The following is a 25,667-nucleotide window of genomic DNA, read 5'->3' on the forward strand; positions in this document are numbered from 1 at the left end:
TAAACTTTTTGATGTCGGATTTCTGTTCACATCAAAAAGAAACAATGCACATAGCATCTACATGACTTACACATGTTTTGTATGCATTTTTTTAGCATACTAAAATATATACACTACTACAGAGCTTGTGCTCTGATAGGTGCTGAATAGTAAAAAGAATAAACAATAAAAAAGGTTCACAAATCTAAAAGTTTACATTTACAGGCCTACAGTATTCTAGTTACTCTAAACGTATTAATAATTATACAGCACAGTTTAAAAACAAAACAATAATGAATATATTCCCACAAGCAACTTACAGCAGACCTTCTGCACAGGCTCCTTCACAAATCACACACAGTCATCAGGTGACTGAACACCCAATAAATGCACAACTGGAAAGCCCTGTATGCTCTGTCCCTACTGGCCATGTATATGTAGTCAAGAGACAAAGAACCTACAATACATATTATGATGTCTTTGCTGCGTTCTTGTTAAGGAGATACACAAAGACAGCCATGGAGAAACATTTCACCATCAGGAAAGAAAACCAGCAAGCAAAAAGACAGACACAGAGAGAGAGAGACACAGAGAGGGAGTGTATCTCAGTCACGTTATTTGCCGTCAGGAATATTCTCCTTCCTTCATGGAGATGTAGTGCCCATATCATATATATAACATCATATTTATTTTCCCATTGCATCTGTTGCTGTAATGGTCATTTTGTTTGTCTGTTGACAGAGCTCCAGCGCTATGAGCTAACTAGTCTCACAAAAACACTGGAGCTAATATGATTAACAACACTGACAAATAAGCTAACTCTCCCGGTTGTTTAATTTCAAGGATCTTGAAAACTCTTTTGTTTGTTGCTTCAGAGTTTACTTTAGAACTGTCATTTTCAGCGACCATTTACAGATTCGCACTGACGTGATGGTAATTGCATTTCACAGTCTGATACTTAACTATTTTTTTATCAACTTCAGCTTTTCCTTTGAGTAGAATAGGACGGGTGTAATATCATGTTCAACTATGCACACTAGCTGACGTTTAGAAGTGCTTACAAGCCGGAGGAGTGCTGTTTAACTCATTTGAGGAAACTCTATGACAATAGAGAAAAAGAAGAACAGAAAAAGAAGTGTTTGTTATTTGAAAGTTATTAAATATTCTTATTAAAATGACAGTGATAGCTATTTTGTAGTATATACAGTGAGGGACTCCTGGCTTCCTTTGGTTCCTGAGAGAAATGCGATTTTTTTCCTATCTTTATTCAAGAGTGTGTTCTTTTAATTTGATAGCATGGCATGCATCAGTTCAGATTTTGTAATGCTTTCCCTCAAAACCCTGCCCTCGCATTTGAATAGCCCCTGCTTAAACTTAGATTTGCTCTGTTTCTACTAAAACTGTGTGCCTGCACATATATTGTTGCTTGTACATATTTCATGCGCTCCAGCTTCAATCCTTCTCCTTGCGCTCAGGCTGCTTCTGTGCACTCGCGAAACGTCTGCTCACAGATTTATCCTCTGCTCTTGGACTTTTTTGTGCAATAACCCTGTCAAAACCCCACAACCAATAGAATGCTAGGTGTAGTGTTGACCAGTGTAATGATCCCAGCATTGTTGCGGGTGCGTTTGCTTTACTTCTTAGAGCGTCCCATACGGGCAGTTACTCTTTAACGGGGTCATCCACTCCCACCGTCCACGTCTTTATTATATATACTTCCCTTGCTTTCTTTACAGCTTTTGGTATAAAAGGACAGTTATTACATATACCAGTGCCCATACTTCTTACTATAATAGCTAAATACTAAGGGAATGTGAAGGTACATCACGGCGTGTTGCATGTTGGGACGGCGACGCCATCTTGTGAGGAGATGATTGAGGGCAGGAGTGTAAATGGGAGCAGGTGTGGGTGATTACAGGTTGGTGAGGCCATGACAGGCTGTGACAGTACCCCCCCTTCCACGGCCAGCTCCTGAGGGCCGAACCCCCCCAACGCGGTGGCCTGTCCATAAGGAGCAAGCCAATCCGGGGAGCTGCTCGGAGTCTGAGCAGGTGTGGAGCTTGGGGACTCTGGCGGTCGGCCCATAGCTTGGACCCGGGTGGAGCTGGTCACCTCGGGCGGATGACCAGGAGCTTGGACCCAGGTGGAGCTGGTCACCTCGGGCGGACGACCAGGAGCTTGGACTCGGGTGGAGCTAGTCACCTCAGGGAGGCGCAGCGCTGGGCAGGCCAGCCGGAGCACTACGAAGGCCACCCGAGACCGTTCAGTCGGGAACTGAGACAGATATAGGAGAAAGACCAGGTAGCATTTTGCTAGAAACTCCTCACATTCTCCCACTGAGCCTGAGAAGGTCCCCGGCTGCACCAACTAGTCAGCCGCCAGAGGAGGTATCGCTGGGCCAGACAACTCAGGTTGAGGAAGGGGCCATCGGCACTTCTGGCTGTCATCTTGGTGGTATCGGTCCGACCTTCTGTTACAGATTACAGACAGGCGGGAGACACCGAGGGTGATAGGAATGAACTTTATTGTGTGACAACCAGGAGTGGAGAAGGTTTGGATAGGGGAAGTGGTTGCAGGGAAGTCACTGGAGAAGCCACAGGAGACTGATGAAGCCACGGAGGACTGGAGGAGCCATGGGAGACACACTGGAGAAGGGGGAAAAGTACTGGAAATTCTTGCAAAGAACACTTTTGGTATATGGGAGGTAGAGTCCTGTACGCGAACGAGGTTGGATACTGAGTGAGGTGAGTGGAGTGACTTTATACTGGCTGTGATTGGGGCTGATTGAGGGCAGGAGTGTAACTGGGAGCAGGTGTGGGTGATTACACGCTGGTGAGGCCATGTCAGGCTGTGACATGGTGTTTCTCTCATAAATTTATGACTATAATGTCAGAAAATATTCAAGTTTTTTACTTGTAAAGTTGTGGGAGGGTTTTCTCGTAAATTTACCACTTTAATCTTGGAAATTAGAGGTTTTTATCTGATCATTATTCCTCTCCCCCTACAATGTCCCTAATATGTCATACCTTTATATCTCAATCATATTACAAATAAAAGAAGAGTCCATATGACAAAATAGAGAACATATGACAAGAACACTATGGCATTACTTAAGAATTCACACTATCAGCAATGTGCTGCCAACAAGCCTCCTTGGCTTTGTTGGCCATCACGTTGTTAGATTTGGCCGTTAACGTTTCTTTAAACTCTTCATATCCTGACATTATCAGTGTGCATTCTTCTGGGGAAAAATAAGGAGCATGAGCCATTATGAAAAAACTCTGCCTGCATTACCGAACGCGCACAAACTCCAATTTAGTTGACACTGACTCAACAAACCAACATCTTATTCATCATCGTAGTACCATTTAACACCATTATAGGCAGTCAACCATGACTTCCCTTGATAACCCTAAACTCCCTTCGTAGTACAGGCCTCAGGAAAGACACTGCTACATCAACAGGGACCACCAGAAATATCCCAGTGGCACTCCCGCACTCTCAGAACATCTAAGCAGTCTTCAAGTCACAAGGAGTCAGCACTTACCACAAACCATACAACAAAGACTCCCCACTCCCCATCCCATCACATGTGACACCTGTGGGGAATCAGTGAAACAACCAGAAACAGAAAGGGAAGAGACTGGGAAGAGGTCCAAGGTCAAAATAAAATAAATTCATTTTACAAGCATGCAGGTCATTGTAAATTGTAATTGTAAAGTAAGTACAGTAGTAAGTAGATGCATGAAGGGTTGAAGTAAGATGAACAAGTGTTAATTTTTTGTCTTCCTTGTTTTTTGTTGTAAAATGATGAGATTCCAGTAGGACCTCCGCGACTGAAGCCTGATATTAAGTAGGTCTTTACTGTGTCAATCCACCTGGTAGTGACTTAATACACAACCTTAGCAAAGGAAACACAAACATTGTGTTTCACAAACTGTTGTTGTACTGATGGAATTTAACAGTAAATTTATCTGATGCTGAATCTACCATGTGAATACCAGCTTTTATGTGACAATTTATGGTATCTCCCGTATTTTGTGTGTGTGTGTGTGTGTGTGTGTGTGTGTGTGTGTGTGTGTTTGTATCAGCACCTGATGTGTGCTGGCCTGTGGTGTTTAGTAGAGGGAGATGCATCCTGCAAGACCAAACTGGATCCTCCTCTGGACGGTACAGAGTGTGGAGTAGACAAGGTAGGACTGTCTCACTCACACACTGTGCTTCCATGCACAAATACTCAGATCTTCACTTCTCTCAGGCAACAGCTTCTGATAGAAGATGCCTGTTGACTCGCCTAAATGAAGACTATGTGAAGTGTATTTGAAATAATTTTAATCTGTGCATGTGTGTGTTTGTGTGTGTGTGTGTCAGTGGTGCAGGGCAGGCGAGTGTGTCAGTAAGACTCCCATCCCTCAGCATGTGGATGGTGACTGGAGTCCATGGAGCCAGTGGAGCATGTGCAGCAGGACCTGCGGTACTGGAGTCCAGTTCAGACAGAGGAAATGTGACAACCCTCCGTATGTCAACCTGTCTGTCTTTATGTCTGTGTGTGTTTATGTAGGGGGTGTGTGTGTGTGTGTGTGTGTGTGTGTGTGTGTGAGTGAGTGAGTGAGTGAGTGAGTGAGTGAGTGAGTGAGTGAGTGAGTGAGTGAGTGAGTGAGTGAGTGAGAGAGAGAGAGAGAGAGAGATTGTACCTGCCATAATATTTCCCACATTGCAATAAAAATGCTACAACATTTCCCTTTAAATGCCTAAAACATTAAATGAAATAATACTTTTAGGCTCAAAATTAAATTTACAAACAATTTATATATATTGGCAGCACGAACAAAGCGTCATCTGAGTGCAAGAGTCTGTTAGTAGTCATGAAATCCATGTATGAACCTGTGCACTATGTATTCAAAAAAAAAAATACCCAAAAGAAAGTAACCCTGATCTGTTTGCACTATCATGATAATACCTGCTCAAAAAATTCCATCAATTCATCTTGTTAGATACCTATGCTTACAGACACGTGTTAGCCTCTATCTGTTTCCTAAACTGAGTGTTCATTATATATGTGTGTGTGTGTGTGTGTGTGTGTGTGTGTGTGTGTGTGTGTGTGTGCGTGCCTGTGTGTTTCTGTGTGTGTGTGCTCACGCAGCCCTGGTCCTGGTGGGCGACACTGTCAGAAGGCAAGTGTGGAGCACAAGGCCTGTGAAGGTCCTCCCTGTCCCAAAGGGGCACCCAGCTTCAGGGACCTGCAGTGTCTATCCTACGACCGACATGCCAGTAAGAAGAAGGGTAGCATGCTGACTGCTATTATTAATGATGGTGAGACACACACACACATGGAAGGAAAAACCTAAGCAAGGGCTTGAGCTGCTTTTTAAAGTTTGTATACCTTTCATGTAATTCTGAGGCCTACATGAAAAGTAGACAATCTCATGTGCCTAACAATAAGGGCCCAGAACAGAACCTTGTTGTACACCACAAGAAAGAGTAGTAGATGCAGATACAGGGTTACAAACAGTGACAGAAAAACTACCCTGTAACATTTTACACTGCTGTTTTTCCAAAGATCCAACACTGAAATTTTTCTTCTTCCATAATTATCCACACATTGAGCGAACTGTTGGAAAAGTTAACACTGGGTGGAAATATTCCCACTACTTTGATGTTGTGTGTGTTAAAAGGTGACAAAAACAGTGGGCGTCAACAGTGGTTGGGTAAATGTTAAAACTGACGAATCCTAAAGAGGGGAGGGAGCTTTAAAATGAATGTTCTTTATACTGTGCCCAGGGAGGAATAATTACATTAAAGCTTTCACTGTTGGAGTAATTAGTGTGTTACTTGAAAGCCATGCAGTGGCCTGAACAGGCTGCAGCACGTTCAGGATTTTAGACACACATTTTATACTTTTATATATCTTGACAGATTTAAAACACACAGGTCATGAATACTCAATGATTCAAACTTCTCTTGTTTGTATGCTTTTGTCATGTTACACCACTAAATAACAGAATGCCAGTGAGAAGCTTGGAAGTGCTACTGTGCAGGATTATGCAGTATTTCACACCACAGATACTAAAGATATTTTCAGTAAGGTGGACTTGTGGAATTCTATTGGGAAACAGTTTCACTGAGAAAGCAAAATGGAAATATAAGAATATAAATATGGATATGAATAGGAATTAATGGGATAACCAACAATATACACACTGTACCCTGTCAGCTTGAGATCAAACATTTTTTGCAAAATACTAGCAACTGAACAGACTAAAGCAAGCAACGAAATAAGAAATATGACCCATGTGAAAGACAAAACATGAAACATATTTCATAAAGCAGAATGCAAAAAAGGTGTGATGCAATGAGAACATGTGACATATTGTAGACAAAGCCACACAATTGTTATAGGCGTGCATTGTAAAAATCGAATCAATTTACATGCTATTTCATATATAGAACTTGATTTATGTATTTTAGACTGTACATACTGTACTATGTCTACGGAGACAACAGAAACAACTTCAAATGCAGCCCAAACCAGCAACTTCTTATAAATTCCTAAAAGTCACTCCATCTCTTAAAGTGTGTTCAGACTGAATATGACGCATAATTTTGCCTCACATTAATTACAAGTATTTGACAGTTGGAGTGTTTTTTTCAGTCCCTGCTTATTTAGCTTATTATTATTTGCTTATCAGCCAGTGTACAGACTGTACTTTCTCTTATTTTCCTCCATTCACTCTACTTTTTCTCTCTGCTGGAAAGCGGGTCAGCAGCCGGCCGCTCCTCAGTTGCTGAAAGATACCAAACACCTCACATATCTCCTGAATAAACTAGGCTCTGTTATTATGGCAATCCATGTACCTATAAATATATCTATATATATATGCATACATATACCTATAAGCACAGCAAATGAAATATTAAAATAAAATCAATACATATCAGTGTCAATAAGTGTCAGTATTCCTTGGATCCCAGGAATGAGGTACCTGGGGGTGGGTGGGGGGTGGGGTGGGGGGGATCCTAGGCATCAGGTTGGTCATCAGGCACTGATGACCAAAACAGTGAAGTGAGTTATAAGAGCACTGCTTAACAGGTAACAGCAGGGGTCGCCACACAACATGCACTCACACAAAACGCTTTGTTGCTATGCAACGCAGTGGTTGTTGACATTTTCCACCGGAGTGTGAGTTACAACTATCAGCGAGTTTGTTTTGAGCCTTGTGCGCTGCAAAGTCCTCAACAACCTGCTCTAGGTTCAACTTCTTTGCTCATTCATTCTCAAAGCATAATATAACCAGTCCACTCAGCCTCTCAGGTCACACTGTGCTCCTAAAATTTTAAAGTGTTTTGAGCTGAATGAGCACTTGGTGACAAGAATTGTCAAAAAAAAGCAAAAAGACCTCACACACTACCCTTAAGGTGGCATTTCCTAAGTGAACATAGAAGTCACTACTGGATGATGAGCATTTTAGCAAGACCCAGCATGCACCTGATGGACACGCAAGATTGTGGGTGTGTTTGACTTAGCATCCTCACCAGGTTTTACCTATGCCAATGTTATAATTATGCTAACCTTAACCACAACCCATAGTGACGTCATCCTTAATTTTGTTGCATTGTTGTACATTTTTTGTTCACAAAATTCTTGTCTCGGCCCAGGTGTAACCTCACACCTCGAATTGCCTGAAACTCCCCAATGAACATATACATTTAGAACATGTATCTTTACAGAATGTCACCTGAGTGCTGAGTGGCACCTCTCTGAACAAGGAGCTCTGCCCTCCTGCTGGATCTGCTGATTTGCCTCCTATCTTTTGTTCCATTCTCACAAGGTTTATCATGACTTTTTCATGGGACTTTTGATCTTACTGTGTAATGGTTGTGACTTAAAATGTAGCAAAGTACAATACTAAAAATTATTTAGTAAACGTAAAATTACAGGTTTTCAAGATATTCAAAAAAGTACACTTTGTTACAGTAATGAGAGTAAACATAATTTGTTGCTTCCACCCATGTTCAGCTTTAAAAGCACAAACCTGTTGCTGATCATGTGAGGAGCAAACCTAAAGAAGCCACAATGCGAAAAGAATTGTTTGCTCACAGATACGTAATTACACTAATTGGGAGAATCTAGACATTCCTGGTTTCCACTTACAAGCTTATTATTGGAGCATTCAGCTACATCTCACAGTCTCCATCAGTGAATAGAACTTGTTCAGGTGTTGTGGTATGACCTAATTATGGAACTTCAGTCACATGATAACATGTGGTTGTATATGGAGGGAGATGGTAACTCCTGTCACTGTTGAAAGATGGGCTGTGTGATGGTGTCCGATGTGATTGTCCTCAATCTTTCTCCAGCTGTCCAATGACCTTTTCTCAGTAGATGCTGTGAGCAGTTTTGGTCTGGTGTCCTCAGACAACTGATGTTGTTTGTTTCTGGTGTTTATTCAGTCTCTGGTCCAGGGTCCTTGCTGTTTCACTGATGTATTGTTCCCCACAGCTGTCACATGTGATATCATCATGATGTCATGATTATGTCATACACCACTCCACTCCTCTCAGGGGGGGGGTCAAGTCTTTAAGTTATACCAGCAAAGATCTTAAGGTGTTGAATGGTTTGTGGTAAGTGCTGAATGCTTGTGACTTGAAGACTCTGGTTAGATGTTCTGACAGTCCAGCCATGTAAGGGAGTCACACTGGGTAGCACCTAGTGGTTCTGTTGATTTAGCACTGTTCTTAACTCACTAAGAGGTTTTGTGGCAGCATATCGTCACACCACTTCTACCTTTGCTACTAAGAGAGGATAATCCATACCCATGACCTCAAGAGGTTGATTGTTCAGAAAATGTAAATATAGGTTGTTTCAATGCTATTGCTATAATGCCATTTTTTTCTGGGGAGGACAGTCTTTTATTGCATTTTATGTCTCTAACTTATTAAGAATTGTCTCTCTGTGTCCGTGTTTTTATTCATTGGTGTGATTTTGCTGTTAACATTTTATTCATTTCTGAATAACAGTGGATGGAAACATACCTTATTTGTTTTTGTGCCTTACAAACTAGTACTAGTACTAGTCATTGAGGCTGTTCTCGTTCACTTTTCATAGTTATACCTACGAAAAGTAATGCACTGTAATTTGTATATAACCCACGTAATAGGGAGCCACGAGGCAGTTACATTTACCACTGGGATGCGATCTCTAGTGGCCTCAGTAATTATGACGCTATCAAAGGAAGAAGTCAGATGAGGAAGTGTAAAGAGCATCAAAGGGAGGTGGACGGGGTGGGATGGATGGGTCAAACAAAGGACTTTCACCCGGGAGACCGGGGTTTGTGTCCCGTGTGAAACCAAATGTCAATGCTGAGTTATTTTAAGTTATGCTAACTTATTTTAAGTTATGTATGTAAGTTACATAACCTACGTAATGTAAGTTAAGTCACATGATTTACTTCATGTGACTAACGTGTTTACATCACTTTACTGTGAGTTAATAACTTAACTATGAGCTTTTTCTAAACCTAACCAAGTAGTTTTGGTGCCTAAACCTAACCAAACTACAACCGTTTCACAACGTTAACCATGTGTTTATTGTTACCATGACGACAAAGGTCCAGTACGCCTGTTGCAGGCTGGTGGACAATCGTAGGATTATGCACGAAAAATGGTGCATTACTCTTCGAGATATCCACGATATCAGGATATGTTGAGTCGTTACACTAACAACATGATTTTATATCCCTGCGTGTGTGTGTGTGTGTGTGTGTGTGCTTGAGCAGAAAAGCCGTGTGTGTTGTTCTGCAGCCCGGTGGGTCGAGATGCCCCAGTCCTGATGGCTGACAGAGTGATGGATGGGACGCCCTGTGGACCATACGAGGCCGACCTGTGTGTTAACGGGAGGTGTCAGGTACACACATATAGTCACACACACGTGCATACTTCTTCAAAATCATGTCATGGAATGGTACACACCAAATACGACTTCCTTTGGCCTGGTGCCCTGCCTCTCTTGAAGAGGGACAAAGTCATGGTCAGCTTCTTCGCCTGCCATGCTTTGAGTGGCACCACCGCTAAGCCTACCTACTCAGCCTTCCTCTTAGGTTCACTCAACCATCATCCAGCAAAGAACTGAGTTGATGACCGAGGAGATCACCGGGGTGCAATTCCCCAGGCCATTGCCATGTACAATGGGACAGCCATGTGCATTGCTCAGGTGAACCATAGCTACCTCTTTGTCTTGAAACAGCACAAGCAGTGTAAGCTTTTCAGCATGTCACTCTCCTCTGATTCTCATTGGTCCTGCAGATGATTGACAGGCTAGAAGCAGCTAAGAAGGCTTCTAAGGGCGGGTTCACACATAAAGTCCCTAAATTGAACCAATGTGAGGATGATACATTGTTAAATTTTTTAACTGATCCGGTTTGCGTTCACAAAGGCAAAACTCAAATGGTCCAGAAATTGTAAACAAAAGCTATGTGGTGGAAATGTTGTTAGATTATTGGTCATACAGTCCAAATTTCTACCTGGATATCATACATCATGGAACACTGTCAGGTTCTGTTCATGTTGATGTTGATCTGGAGCGCATATCAGTAGACTTTAGAGGACTGCGCATTTGAATTTTTCATGAGACAGTGGGTATTAAATAATTTAATAATGCAGGCACTTCGAGGAAGATGTTCTGCCATCAGAGAGTCGTATCACAGAAGACGGCTGGATCTGAGGAGATCCTACCAGGACTTGTTTGCATTTGCCATGCATAGTGGACCACGATTGCAAACATGCAAAAATAACATACGCTTTGTCATGTTGGTAGCAAACACGCTACTACTTCACCAGTCACCAAAACAGGAAGAGAAAATGTTTCTTAACCAACAAAATGACACATACAATGGTTAAGTTTACTGTGATTGGTTTGAATAGTGTTCACACCAGAAATGAACTGCTCCAGAGTTCACTTGACCGAGAGTTCCAAGACCACCCCTACGAGGAGGACCAGAGAGCGTTTTTTTGGTCCGCACCAGAGTTTGAGTTCGGCATTCACACCGACCCAAACGAACCGAACCAAGGGGTAAACGATCCAGGGTTTGGTTCAACTGGACTAAAAAAGACTGGTGTGAACCCGCCATAAGAAGGCTCTCACCTGCTTCCCAGCCTCCTTCACAGCAGCAGCAGGGTAGGAGGTATCTCTGACGTGCCATCTCCTTCCTCTTGTGCACAGATAAAGAGACACTCAGAACTCATGCATAAAAACAATATAAAAAATATATGTTTATATTTAATTGACGAGGACCTCTATTTTTTCAGGAGCAAAAGGCAAAGTTGCTTGACATTATGGAGCCACAAAACCTCATACGGAGAAGGTCAGGGTGGAAAAATGGGTCAAAAAGCATGTGAGTTTAACACAAGAAGCCATTGTTTGCTTCCAGTGTCCAACAGCAATCAACATTGGTTTCATTTAACATGACCATGATCTTTGTTTAACCCTAATCAAGTTCTTTTTGTGACAAAACCTAACAAAACCCTAACCATAGAAATGGCAGATCAGAAAACGCGAATATGAAAATTTGTAATGGCTTTGGAAGGCACTGACAAACAATGTCGTTCTGCTACATAGCGCATCAGTTCGCTTATATGGCATCTTTTGGAAACTATTGAAGAATTATGGGGTTTTTTTTGTTTGAAGGACTTGCTGTGACAGTGACAATGATCCCACTCTTAGATCGTTACTGTTTGAGGCTCAAGCTTTGTGGTGGTATCAAGGTGGTATCATCTTAATTCAATTAATTTTTTTAATTAAATTTTATATATATTGTGCCAATTCATAACATAAGTCTCACTGCACTTTTCATATAGAGCAGGTCTAGACCGTACTCTTTATATTATTTTATAGATCCAACAATGAGCACTTTGCGACAGTGGCAAGGAAAAACTTTCTTTTAACAGGCAAAAACCTCAAGCAGAACCCATGCTCTGGGTGGGCGGCAATCTTCCTCAACCACTTGGGTTGAGAGAGAGAGAGAGAGAGAGAGAGAGAGAGAGAACATACAGTAGCACAATCCAAATTCAACATAGGGGTTTAAAATAATAGTAATGGTAGTGGTAATAATATTAATAAAAATAATAATAGCAATAATTGAAGCTGCAAGTAGCAATGAGCGGGCCCTCGCACCTCCCGCATGTTTGAAACGAGTTACTGGAGGTCGGTCGACTTAATTTAAACTCTTAATTTTTCGTGCATTTTGGACACCACACGAAGGAGTTAAATGTCACCTGTGTCTTCCTAACTCCTAATTTGCATGTAGATGTCCTCAGGCCGGGAGTCTTATCAAACGTAAAATTTGGAAAAGATCTGACGATATGGAGCCGAGGTAGCACAGTTGCTAATTTTGAAACATCAAAACATGGAAATTTGATGCAACGGACACACCATTGAACTTATACTCAAAATTTTATGAACTTTCCATTGCGACTTTAGATTGCACTGCCCAAATTTGAAGTCTGATTAATTCTCTAGAAGGAGTTCGTTAAAGAAAGGAGCCTGTCAATGGCAAAAAAAACCCTAAAATTGTAAATTCAAAATGGCTGACTTCCTGTTGGGTTTGGAGTATGGCTCCGTGAGATGATACATCTGCCTCCCAAATTTTGTACATGTAGGTGAAACATAGTGAGAGGGCTACTTTGTTGAAATTTTGTAGGGGGCGCTATTGAGCCATTTTGCCATTCCCAAGTCAGGCACCCATATCAGACAACAAAATACACTGCTCCTGATGTGTGTGCCAAGTTTGACTTTGAAAACTGTTAGGGGGCGCTATTGAGCTATTTTGCCAGACTCATGCATGAGACCCATATCAGATATCTATTTTCAACTAGTATGATGTGGATGCCAATTTTTGTGAGTTTTTGAGTAGCCGTAGCACCTAATTTTTGCGATGAAAGACGACAAATAATAATCTTATGATTATTGTCACACAAGCCTTACTTCCTGTTGCCAGTAGATGGCACAATGACTGTTACTTCTAATTGGCTTGTGTCCTCAGGCCAGGACTCTTAAACATCTGAAATTTGGGGAGGATCTGACGATGTGTAGTCGAGGTAGCACTGTTACAAATTTGTGAAACATCGAAACATGGGAATTCGTTGCCACTCCACGGACACGCCGTTTAACTTATACTCAATCTTTGAACAAACTTTCATTCCAAAGGTCTTTAGATTGCACTGCCCAAATTTGAAGTCAGATCAGATTAATTCTCTACTACTCAAGTTACAACAACTTCCTGCTTCATGGCGACGTCAAAGTATAAAACGTGTCATTTCCTGTTGCCAGTAGGTGGCACTATGACTATGACTGAATATTGGCATGTAGATGTCTTCAGGGTGGGATTATCGTCCAACATGTGAAGTTTGGGACAGATTTGATCATGTACAGTACAGTTACACTGTACTTCCTGTTTGATGGCAAAACATGGAAATTCGACACCACGGACACGCTGTTCAACTTATGCACAAACTTTGAAGAACTTTTTATCCTGAAGGTCTTTAGATTGCACTGCTCAAATTTGAAGTCGATCTGATTAGTTCTCTTGTCAGAGTTCGATAAAGTACAGAGCCTGTAAATTTTTGAAGGCTGACTTCCTGTTGTCAGTAGGTGGCGCTATAACTATGACTACTGGGTATGTAAATGTGTTCAGGCCTGAACTCTTATCCAGCATGTGAAAGTGAAGTGAAGATACAACAGCTTTCTGTGTCATGGCGAACCATCGAAATTAGTCGCGCCCCTAAGCCAAGGCCATTTGCCGAAAAGTCCCAATCTTTACAATGAAGCATCACCAAGGTCTGAAGTCCATTTCTGACAACGAATATATGTACTCAACCTGTTGGCTGGAGTAAATCAATGCTTAAAACATGCCATTTCCTGTTGCCAGTAGGCAAAAATACAATAGAAAATATGATCATTTTTACCTATTTCGGCCATACACGGTCATATTGACCGCAGTGACTGTCACGCTATTCTATTGTTCTATTGTGCTGGCCCCACAGCACACACGGCTCACAGCCTTCTTGTGTGTGTTTGACGATGGCATGCTGAAACACATCAGGGACTGCACTGTGGCTGAGGCACATCAGCACCGTGGTGACAGCTCATAACCTGACAATTTTGGCTGGCTGCAGATGTCAATTCAAAATATATGCTGAACGGGGCTCAGTTTCTGGGAAAAGAAGAGATGCAGAGCAGAGGTCAGCTCGTGGGAGAGAGTGTGGAGCTGAAACTGGGGAGCCATTCCTGGGGAAGGGAAGAAATAATACCAGATCATTTCTTCACTTCAATGAAACTGGCCACCGCCTTACAGGCAAAGGAGACCAACCTGGTTGGCACCCTGGGGAAAACTAAGCGTGAGTCGCCCCCCTCCGCAAAAGAGCAAGCGGAACTGTTCAGCACAAAAGGTGTTAAATGTGTAGATGCGACGCTCACCATCTACCAGGGAAAGCCAAGGAATAATGTATGTTTGCTGAGCTCCGTGCACACAAGCGTGGGCATCACCAATGGGCTGAAGGTAAAGCGGGAGTCAGTGACACTGGTGTGAATATAGCGTATGCAATAATTACGGTTTACTGCGATAATATGAATATTGATAAATGTATAATTAAACTTTTTTAAATGTATATTTTGGTGTTATTTGTTTTTTAATAGATATCCTAACACAATAAATGCATTAATCTCCCATTTGGGTAATTTATCATTAGAGATTATAGAGTTTGGAATCTAGAGGTCAAAATGACCACTTACGGCAATTCTAGTAAGTTTGGAATTCTGGCACTTCTAGTGTTAAAGTACGGAGCCTGTAAATGCTGAAAAATGGCCCAAAACTGCACATTCAATTCAAAATGGCTGACTTCCCGCTGGGTTTAGGGTATGGCTCCAAGAAGCTTTTTTGCATGTCTAGGGGTGGTACATGTACCTCCAAATTTTCGTACATGTAGGTGAAATGTAGGCCGGGGGCTGCATTTTTGAACATTTCAAGGAGGTGCTATAGAGCCATTTTGCCCCACCCATTTCTGAAACCCATAAAATATCAAAATTTTCACCAGTCCTGATGAGTGTGCAAAGTTTCACAACTTTTCGAGCACCTTCAGGCCTTCAAAAATGTGATTAATTCGTAACAAGATGGAATCATAAAGAATACGAATAATAATAATAATTCCTTGCATTTCCTGTCAGCGCTTGGGCCCTAATAATAATTCCTCGCAGCAGTCACTGCTCAGGCCTTAATTAAAGATACAAGCAGCGATGAACAGGCCCTCGCACCTTGCTGCCAGAGGTTGAACGATGGATCTCTGAATTTTCATGCATTTTGAACACTGGACGAAGGAATAAAACGTTACTTCCTGTATCCACTACATGGCGCTAGACAACACCCCTTAATTATACGTCAAATTTCAATATATCAAGTGTGGATCACAACATAAAAATTTCACATAAATTAAATGATGATTGTCACACAAGGCGGCCTACTTCCTGTTGCCAGTGAGTGGCACAATGACTATGACTCTTTAATGACACGTAGGTGTCCTCAGACCGGGAGTCTTATCAAACATGTGAAGTTTAGGGCAGATTGGACAATGTACACTCAAGTTACAACAACATCCTGTTAAATAGCGAATAATGCTTTGCCAAGACACACCATTCAACGAAAACTCACAAGCCCCACAATATAACATCATCAATGACTTAAGGCTTTTCTGGTCAAATTTGAGGTGGATCTGCTCAACCTGCTAGGAGGAGTACATCAAAGTATAACTGTCATTTCCTGTTGTCAGTAGGGGGCGCTATGTCAGTGTTTTAAAATGTGTATGTAGATGTCTTCAGGCTGGACTCTTATCATAAATTCGAAGTTTGGGGCAGATATGACCATGTACACTCAAGTTATAACAATTTCCTGTTTTATGGCAAAACATCGAAATTTGACACCACGCCACAGACACACACTTCATTGAAAACTCACACTTAGTACAACTTTTAATTGCCTAGGTCTTAAAATTGCAATGCGAGAATTTGAAGTTGATCTGACGAATTATCTAGGAGAAGTTTGTTAAAGCCTGTAAATGCAGAAAAATGGCTTAAAATTGCACATTATATTTAAAATGGCCGACTTCCTGTTGGGATTAGGGTATGGCTCCAAGAGTCTTCATGCTCAGGCCCTAATAATAATCCTTACAAATACAATAGGGTCATTGCAGTGATCGCTGCTCGGACCTTAATAATTTTAGCAGCGGTTGTTGAGCAAGAACATGGGGGCAGTAACTATTAAGTCTTGCTTTAGAACTCAAGTAGCTTCAAGGTTACTTTATATTGAAATGATAACTAGAAATAGTGTTATGTTCAAGGTACATTTATTTGTCATTCTACAACACAGGGCTGCACAATGAAATTAAAGTTGTAGCCCCTTTCATGTTACTTACACAGAACATACATACAAATATTTAAATTAGAAAAGAATAAAAATAAAAACAATACAGTATATCCAGTTACTTATATACATACATTATACAAGATAGTGTTATGTTAATGTGCAAAACCAGCATAACAGAAAGTTCCATGTCACTTAATTAAGGTGGAGTGCGGAGCTTGAGGTGGAGTTGAAGGAAAGATGCTGCTCTGTAGCCTGGTGGTACGACAGCGGATACTTCTGTATCACTTGCCAGGCGGCAGCAAGGTGAACAGGCTGTAGCTGGGGTGGGTATTGTCTTTTAGTATCCTTTGGGCTCTGTGTAGACACCTCACCTCTCTGATTTTACTGATGTTCGATGGATGGGTACCAATGATGTTCTGGGTGGTTTTAATCACCTGCTGCAGAGCCCTTCAGTCCTGGGCCATGCATATCCCATGCCAGCTTGTAATGTTTCCAGTCTGAATGCTTTCTATTGCTCCTCTGTAAAAGTTAACAGGAAGTTTCTTTAAGAAATACAGTTGTTTCTGAGCTTTCTTTACCTTTCTTTGATGCTGATTCCCAGGAATGTAAAACTGTTCACTTACTCAAACTCCACTGATGTAGACAGGAGTCGGTGTCTTTCCTCCTTTTTCCTAAAATCAACGATCAGCTCCTTGGTTTTGCTGACACTGAGCAGAAGGTTGTTCTCTGTGCACCACTCTGCAAGATTGTAGATTTCCTCTCTATGAATTCTCATTGTTGTTTATAATCTGGCTGATGATTGTAGTGTCGCCTGCAAACTTCACAAAAGAGTTCTCTCCATGTCGGGCATTTGAAGTCATGGGCATACAGCGTGAACATGGCATCCTCTGTGGATCTGTTGGTTCTGTATGCAAACTGATTAGGGTCCAGGCTAGCTGTGATGTTGTTTTTGATGTGCTGCAGAACCAGTTTTTCAAAATACTTCATAAGAATGGAGGTGAGTGCCACAGACTAGACACTTCAGACGTTTTTGGTACAGGGACGATGGTGGTTGTCTTGAAGCAGCTGGGAACAATCTCCTGTGACAGTGATGTGTTAAAAATGTTGGTAATGACATCAACTAGCTGATGTTCACACATGTTCTTATTACACAGCCAGGGATGTTATCAGGCCCAGCAGCTTTACTCATATTCCCTCTCAACAAATTCTTCTCACATCTGCTGTACATGCTGACAATGGCCAGTCTTCTGGAGGTGGAGTAGACTTGACAGCAGACTCTTTGTTGAGGAGATCAAAGCAAGCATAAAATGTGTTAATCTCATTTGGCAACGTGGACTCACACATAATGGGGATGCTCCTGCTTTTGTAGCCTGTGATAGTCTGGATCACTTGACACATATCTTTGGTGTCGTTGATGTTGAGATCTCTCTACAGTCCCTCCCTCCTCCCTGCTTTGCCTCCTTGATGCCAGCTTTCAGTCTTGCTCTAGCTGTGTTGCATGCTTCCTTGTCACCTGACGAAAAGGCAGCTTTTCATCAACACATTTGCTGAGGTATGATGTCACTCATGATGTATATTCCTCAAGGTTGATGTGGTTCTCCTGGGTGGTGGCATCTCTGAACATGTGCCAGTCTGTGCATTCAAAACAGTCCTGTAGAGCTGCTTTAGTTTCATCTGTCCACATTTTAACTGTTTAAATTTATGCTTTGACCCTTTTAATTAGCTGGGAGTAAGTGGGAAGGAGAAGTAGGGAAATATGGTCTGATTGACCAAAACAGGGAATGCCAGAAATGTTTGTGTAAACATGGTCCCGGGTAATACTTCCCCTGGTGGGGGTGTGGACATGCTCATGAAATTTAGGTAAAACAGTTCTGAGGTCTGTTTGATTAAAATCACCAGCTACCACAAAAAATACCATCAGGTTGTTTTGTCATGTGACTGGTGCTTCACTGGATATGTGGTTACTCTACCATTCGAGCTGGACATGCTGAAAAAGCTCCTCTCCGGTGAAGATGTGGCTGCCTGTGATTTCACCATCCCCTGGCTAAACACCTCTGTTGTCCGCTGTCTGGATGAGCGAGCAAATGACAAGCAGGTGGAGAGAGCCTCCTGTTCCACTTCCCTTTTCTCGTTCCACCTGACCTCACCACCTCAAATCGCTTCCTCCCTCTGATTAACGACAATCCTGACCAGGCATCAAGCTCGGCCCCGTTGGCTGCTGTCATTACCACACATCCTTGCTGCTTCGCCTCCTCCCATTGCTGATTTACAACACTCCGGACCTTCTACACTCAACATAGACTGTCAAGTGCTCCCGGGAGCTCAACTAGGAACTGAGTTAGTGAAGAAACAATTAAACTCAATTGTTCAGTCTTTAGCATCACTCAAAAGCATTGTTGTTTTCTCCATTCCCATAACGTATCTCTGTATGCTCTGGACACTTGGCTGTGTAAGTGGTCCAACTTCAACCTGTTTGGATGTACAGAACTTTTTTTTCTGGCTGCGTGATGCCTTCTACAGTTCAGATGGTTTGCACCCAAGTAGATTAGGGACCCAAATGATTTCTACAAACATGAGTAAATGTCTTCAATTGTGACGCCATTGTGTATCACCTGTTAGGGCTATTCCTATTGCTAGCAGTAACAGAGTCCCCCGCTGGAAACTCTGCACACTGCACAGTGAATGTTAATAATCTCGTCTGTCAACCTTGCTGCCTCACCTCATGCCCCCTTGGACAGTACTGTTCCATATCCATCTTCGAACTCAGTAGTTTTGGTTGTTAAATGTTAAATCTCTTTGATGGCCCCCTGTTGTTCTGTGTATACATGCTGCCACTGGGACATATCATATTTACATACACAATATTCACTACCATTGTTGTGTTGATGGCAGAGAAATGTATTTTGTGCCGTCTGCGTGAGAAAATGGACGTGTGGCGTGAGAGCCTGTGAGAGTCCTGTGGCTAACGCTAGTAAAAATGCTAAACTAACATCAACCAAGACAGTAAAAAAACAACAACTTATCCAACTAGCTAATTCATTACCCGAAGATGTTGATTTTAAGTTTCGTCGACCATGGAGGGTTCAACTTCTTTGGCACTGGCAGGCTGGCACCTGGTACAGGTACCGAAATTTGGCACAGATTGATTTAATTGGAATCGGTACTGTTGTGCTCTGCCAAAACATTCCAACCTACACACTGGTTCTGTCTTTCACCTGAGCGGGAGAAGCAGTGGAGGAGTTGGAGGATGGAGACTGTGAGCTGCAGACAAAGAGAAGTAGGCAGATATTGAGGTTACAGAGGAAGGAGGAGGCAGGTGTGCTAATGCAGCTGCTGCAGAGGACTAGGCTTTCATGCTATCAAACACAGTACACTCTTTAGCTTTTAGATATATTTTATGTTTGACCAGGTGTTTCCTCAGGATAGACATGTTGCCCTGACCATCTTTGCATGCCGCATTACAGCAAGTATTGTCTGTGTCGCGTTTTGAGAAGTGTAAACCACACTTGCAACCACTTTAGTCTCGTCATTGACGTGACTCACTGTGATGTGAACAAGCTGCAGGGGTGAGGAAGTCTCGATCTCTCACCAAGATGCGCTCTCAGGTACCGAAATTTGGCACAGATTGATTTAATTGGATTTGGTACTCGTTAGTACCGACATAATTCGGTCAAAAGTACCGAGTTTGGTACCCAATCCTATTTGTAATGTTTTGAAAAGTGCTGTATAAATAAAGTTTATTATAATTTCATGTCCCAGTACAGAGCTGTGAATGAGACTGTCCCTCCAGGGATCAAGAGTGTACCTCATTCATTAGCAGTCAGCAGTGGTGGAGTGGATCTATAGCTTGCTCCCCTGGGGAGGGTTGAGGAGTTTATTTGGATCTGGTGCCTTTTGTGTTTATTTGCAAGTGTTGGATGCCGGTACGTTTGGGAGGAATTTCCCCTCGTTCTGGCCAAGGCAGAGAGAGAGAGAGAGAGAGAGAGAGAGAGAGAGAGAGAGAGAGAGAGAGAGAGAGAGAGAGAGAGAGAGAGAGAGAGAGAGAGAGAGAGAGAGACTGGTCCAGAAAGTCGAATATGGATGCAATTAGCATGACGCACATGTGCTCACAAAAAACATACTTCTTAGATCTCAGCAGTGACTCATGTATCCTTAACTGTGTAAGATCACTTAGAATGAGTACAACTGAAGTGTGAGTTTATATATGTTATATACTGTAGATAGATCTAGATTCAGAAGAAATGAAAAATAAGGTGCCATTGTGCTGGCCCTTTCATTTAGACTGGGCTAATATAGAGATAGTAGTTGGGTTTAGGATTCATGTTTGAATTAGGATAAGAATTAGAGTAACAATTAAGGTTGATTTACCATACCAGTGTTTGGAATGTTGTATTTAATGTTGTAATTGTATGCCATTTACTACAAATCACATAGACCTCTGGTCTCTTTGGTCTGCTCTCCTCTGCCTTTGTGAGCTTCAAACAAACATTCATATCATGCATCTGTTGTGCTCTGCCAAAACATTCCAACCTACACACTGGTTCTGTCTTTCACCTGAGCGGGAGAAGCAGTGGAGGAGTTGGAGGATGGAGACTGTGAGCTGCAGACAAAGAGAAGTAAGCAGATATTGAGGTTACAGAGGAAGGAGGAGGCATAGATGTTTTTCTAAGCCTGTCATGTGAGACTCAGGCATGCTATGAAAACACTAGCAAGGAGAGAGAGAGAGAATAGAAAGAGAGGAAGCAGACAGGAAAAGGGGAGAGGAATATATTCAGTGAAGCTATGAAAATAGACTGTCTGGCTAGAGGAGGACCCTGGAAGTCTGACTCTGATTCAGCAAACTGTGCACCATGCATTACTTTCTCGTGTGCTATGTGTGTGTGTGTGTGTGTGTGTGTGTGTGTGTGTGTGTGTGTGTCTGGCTTAACCTTTAAATTCCTAATGTAGTAAAAAAGTCTCAGTGTCTTGTGAGCCTCATGAATCTGGGCCACAGACGTATTGCTGATTCAGACTACCAATGATATGTGCACACAAACACTCACACACACGCACGCGCACATGCACGCACACGCACACACACACACACACAGCTTTGTCATCTCCTAAAACCTGTAAGCAGTTACTGCCCCCTATCTTTTTCTGTGTGATCACACCTTTCTGTTGTCCTAGGCAATGCCTGTTCTTCTTCAATCCTTATGTATGATATCCCACAAGGGTCAGTTTAAGGGCCATTACTATATCTGTATATATTGTCTGCTAGGGCCACTGCTTTGCTCATTACATGAGATCTCCCACTCAAAACATCTGACGCTAACTAACTCCCCTCTGGACCTGCCTTTCTGACAGTCACTGTTGGATGTTTTTTCTTGCAGCTCAATCATTACAGGATGGAAGTTATTTTATTTGGTTCTCCAAAAAACTATATATTACTCCAAGACAAACTTTCAAGCCTTCCAACATATGTTAAGACAGCAACTAAAGTTTGGGTGTGCTCTTTTACTCTGACCTGACTCAAGTACAAGTGAAAGGGATTGTGATATCCTGCTTCCTCCAGCTGAGGAATATTGCAAAAGTAAGGTAGTTCCTTTCTCAGGGTGATCTAGCAAAAGAAGTAAATACCCTAGTTTTGTCTTGTCTTGATTACATGACTCCATGTTTAGGTTTGACTCTGGGAACAGAAAACAGACCTGTCCCAGATGACCTGAGAGGTGATCCACTTTCTTGGTCTTAGTGAGGACTCGAGCAGCACGGTTCTGAATCAGCTGCAGCTGTCTGATTTTTTTTTAGAGAGAACCCGTAAAGACACTTGTTACAGTAATCGAGTCGACTGAAGATAAAAGCATGGACAAGTTTTTCCAAATCCTGCTGAGACATAAATCCTTTAATCCTTGATATATTCTTCAGGTAATAGTAGACTGACTTTGTAACTGTCTTAATGTGGCTGGTCTGAGTCCATGACTTCACCACAATTTCTGGCTTGGTTCGTGGCTTTTAACATTACCGACTGAAGCTGAGCGCTGACTTTTAATCTTTCCACCTTGGCTCCAAAAACAATTATCTTTGTTAAGTTGAAGAACATTCTGGCACATCCAATCTTTCATTTGTTAAATGTACTTACTCAGTGCTTGTATGGGATTACAGTCCCCTGTTGATATGTTTATGTACATTTTTGTATTGTCTGCTTAATTATGGTAACTTATTTAGTTGTTTTCTGTAATCTGAGCCAGCGGGAGCATGTAGATGTTAAACAGAAGAGGCCCCAGAATGGAGCTTTGGGGAACTCGACATGTAATTTTTGTCCGCTCAGATGTGTAATTACCTATAGACACAAAGTGGTCCCTGTCCTTTAAGTAGGATTCAAATCAGTTAAGTACTGTGCCAGAAAATCTGACCCAGTTTTCCAGTTGGTCAAGTAATATGTTGTGGTCAACTGTGTCGAATGCAGCACTGAGATCCAGTAATACCTAGACTGAAATTCTGCCATTGTCTGTGTTTAATTAGATGTCAGACTTAAAGACTTTAACAAGAGCAGCTTCAGTGCTGTGGTGCGCTCGAAAACCTGACTGGAAGACATCAAAACACTTGTTTAATGTTAGTTGTTTAGCTGTTGAAAAAGTTTTTTCAATGATTTTAATTAAAAACGGGAGGTTTGATATCGGTCTATAATTGTTCATTAGTGATGTATCTAGATTGTTCTTTGATTGTTCTTTTTTAAGAGTGGATTGATGACTGCAGTTTTCAGGGCCTGTGGGAAGACAACTGAGAGAAGAGACATGTTGACAATTTGTTCTAAGGCCATACAATTAAAAACATTTTTGAAAAGGCCTGTTGGCAGAATATCAAGGCAGCAGGAGGAGGATTTCAGATGTTGTATAATGTGCTCCAGGTTTTTATGGTTGACAGGATCAAATTATGTCATGCTGTTTGAATTTATTTTAAGTGGACACAGGGACAACACATATCCTGTACCTTCTATGGAGGCACTGGCTGCCTGTCTAATTTTCTGAATTTTGTCAGTGAAGAAGGAGGCAAATTAATTGCAGACCCTAGTAGATAGAAGTTCAGAGGCTACTGACACAGGAAGGTTTGTTAGCCTGTCGACAGTAGCAAATAAGGCACGAGCATTATTATTATTTTGGCTATGATTTAGTTACGCTAAATTCAGTGTGTTAAAAGCATTATCTGCCCAATTTTTTGCGACAGCCGGTGTCTGACGAGGAATGGATGCTAAATTTGTTAAATTCACAGAATCGGTTGAGTGCTTCCTGTTTTTTTTGTTTTGTTTTTTTTATTAGCAGATTCACCATTCTTTTCCTATTACCTATCAAGACAGGAATTTAGAAAGCTACTGGCAACCAGGGCCCTGGCTTGTCCTGGGAAGAGTCATGAGTGTCATTAGCCTTGTAGCCTGGACCTGGCAGATATCAGTTAGAGCTTACTGTATTTTGTACACAAGCAACTGGACGTGCTGTACTTCTATCAGGCTGGGGAGACAGAGAATGATTCTGAGGTGGTCGTGGAGGGGTTGGGCGCCGCAACTGTGACAAATGTGCCAAAACTGGCTGAGGACTTAAAGCCAATGGTGGAAGTGGACACTGAGGCGGGTTTTGGGGAGAGAAAATGGAAGTAGGGCAAGGGAAAGGGCAGGGGGCAAGTTTTGTTCCAGCATTGACTAGCTCTTTCATCTGGTCAGTGAAGAGAGGGGAGGAGGGAGAAAGGGTGACTGGAAATGAGGGTGACCTGGATGGGGTGTGGAGGGGTAAAGAAGGTGAATCCTCACCAGTGGTTGTTGGTGAGGGGGGTGGAGACTCTTCCTCTTGGCACTGATGTCTCTCATGATTAAAGCTCCCTTCAGGCGGGGCATGAGGTGGCTCTCCTTCAAGGTTTCTGCCGCACTGTTATGTCTTCCTCCTGTTTTGATTCCTTTTGTCTTTTGTCCTCAACAGATCAATACAGTCCCATTTCAGCACTTCAGACTGTTGTTTCACAACATCATTGGTTCCTATGTGCACAATGACATTTTTCACAGTCGGGTGTGCAGCCACGATATGTAGGAGAACAAATCTTTGGGAGAGCAGAGTATTTTGGTGTTCTTACTGTACATGCTTCTTGCATCTTTTACAGCAAAATCACCCACCATCAGAGTTTGAAGCCCAGTTGGTAGCTTTCCTTGAAGCCTTTTACTTTCTGATTTACTCTCAGTCCTTACCCTGCTGTGTGACGATGAGAGGTCATCCTGGTCATCAGATGTGGGATCCAGGGTCCTGCAACAGTGGAGCAAATTTGTTTTCCAGTTGCACACTTGGTTGTTGGGGAGATTTGTTGCAAACTCTCCCTTTCGCAGTTGTCCACAGCTGTGTCCTACTAAGAATTGGGGTAGATGACAATGCAGGCCAGCTAGTTGCATCATAAATCTCAGGGCACTGGGTTCTGCCTGGTACTCGTCTTCCCATTTCCCAGGGAAATTTATGGGAATTTTACGGGAATTAATTTTTGGGAAATGATTTACTCTTAGGCTTTTCACCAAGACAGTTCCAGGGAGGACTACCACCTTTAGATTTAATACCCGGTACACAGCCCTCCTGTTTCTTGGTAGTCTTGTTGGTACTAATTAGCTATGTATTAGCATGCGCTTGTCCACTGTTTTGAGTCCATAGTAATTAGCTTTAGCTGAGTATCCAGTCACTGCAGTACAGGCTTGTGCTGTTGGTAGGCTGCAATACTGATGAGGTCATAAAAGTGTTGAAAATATGGCAATAGCTTACTTCATCAGAAGAAATTACAGTCCAAGTGATTTATAGGTATCCAGGAGCTACTGCTAATCATTTCTAAAACAAACAAAAATATCAGCAAATAACTGCAAGAGCAAGCAGCAAAGCATCTACAGTGTAAGAAAGCAGGAAGTACCATTGAGGTCCTCAATGGTACATCCTGCTGGCTGTACCTTAATCAAAGTTTGTCCGCAGGGGTGACTGCGTGTTTGAAGTCAGGGCCCTCAGGCTTTGGAGTAGTTTTCTGGAAGATCTCAGATTTGCATTTGCTTGCAGATGGTTTTTCTTGTGTGCTTTAATATATTTTTTCTCATATTTTATATATTTTTACTGTCATTCATTCACTGCTCTTGGTTTCTGTTATGCTTCTGCTTTTATGTGACCAATTCCCTCAGTGTATGTTAATGTGTCCAGGCGTGTGTCCTTTGCATGTTTCCTCTCTTTGTATATATTTATGTGCACATGCGCATCCATACTGTAATTGCCTCTGTGTATTACTGTGGGCATC

The 25,667-nt window shown here is 42.1% G+C and overlaps 1 protein-coding gene across 3 annotated transcripts in view; it reads left to right on the forward strand.

The window, feature by feature from the left end:
• The window catches only part of adamts17 (ADAM metallopeptidase with thrombospondin type 1 motif, 17), a 302,033-nt gene that overhangs the window by 197,161 nt on the left and 79,205 nt on the right, over window positions 1-25,667 (forward strand). For all 3 annotated transcript variants that reach the window (XM_044189615.1, XM_044189625.1, XM_044189606.1), the window contains exons 11-14: window positions 4,071-4,172; window positions 4,351-4,496; window positions 5,123-5,292; window positions 9,756-9,883. In XM_044189615.1, the coding sequence (XP_044045550.1) occupies window positions 4,071-4,172; window positions 4,351-4,496; window positions 5,123-5,292; window positions 9,756-9,883 (546 nt within the window). The remainder of the gene's footprint in view (window positions 1-4,070; window positions 4,173-4,350; window positions 4,497-5,122; window positions 5,293-9,755; window positions 9,884-25,667) is intronic.

Source organism: Siniperca chuatsi, linkage group LG1 (assembly GCF_020085105.1).
Source record: "Siniperca chuatsi isolate FFG_IHB_CAS linkage group LG1, ASM2008510v1, whole genome shotgun sequence".
NCBI lineage: Eukaryota > Metazoa > Chordata > Actinopteri > Centrarchiformes > Sinipercidae > Siniperca > Siniperca chuatsi.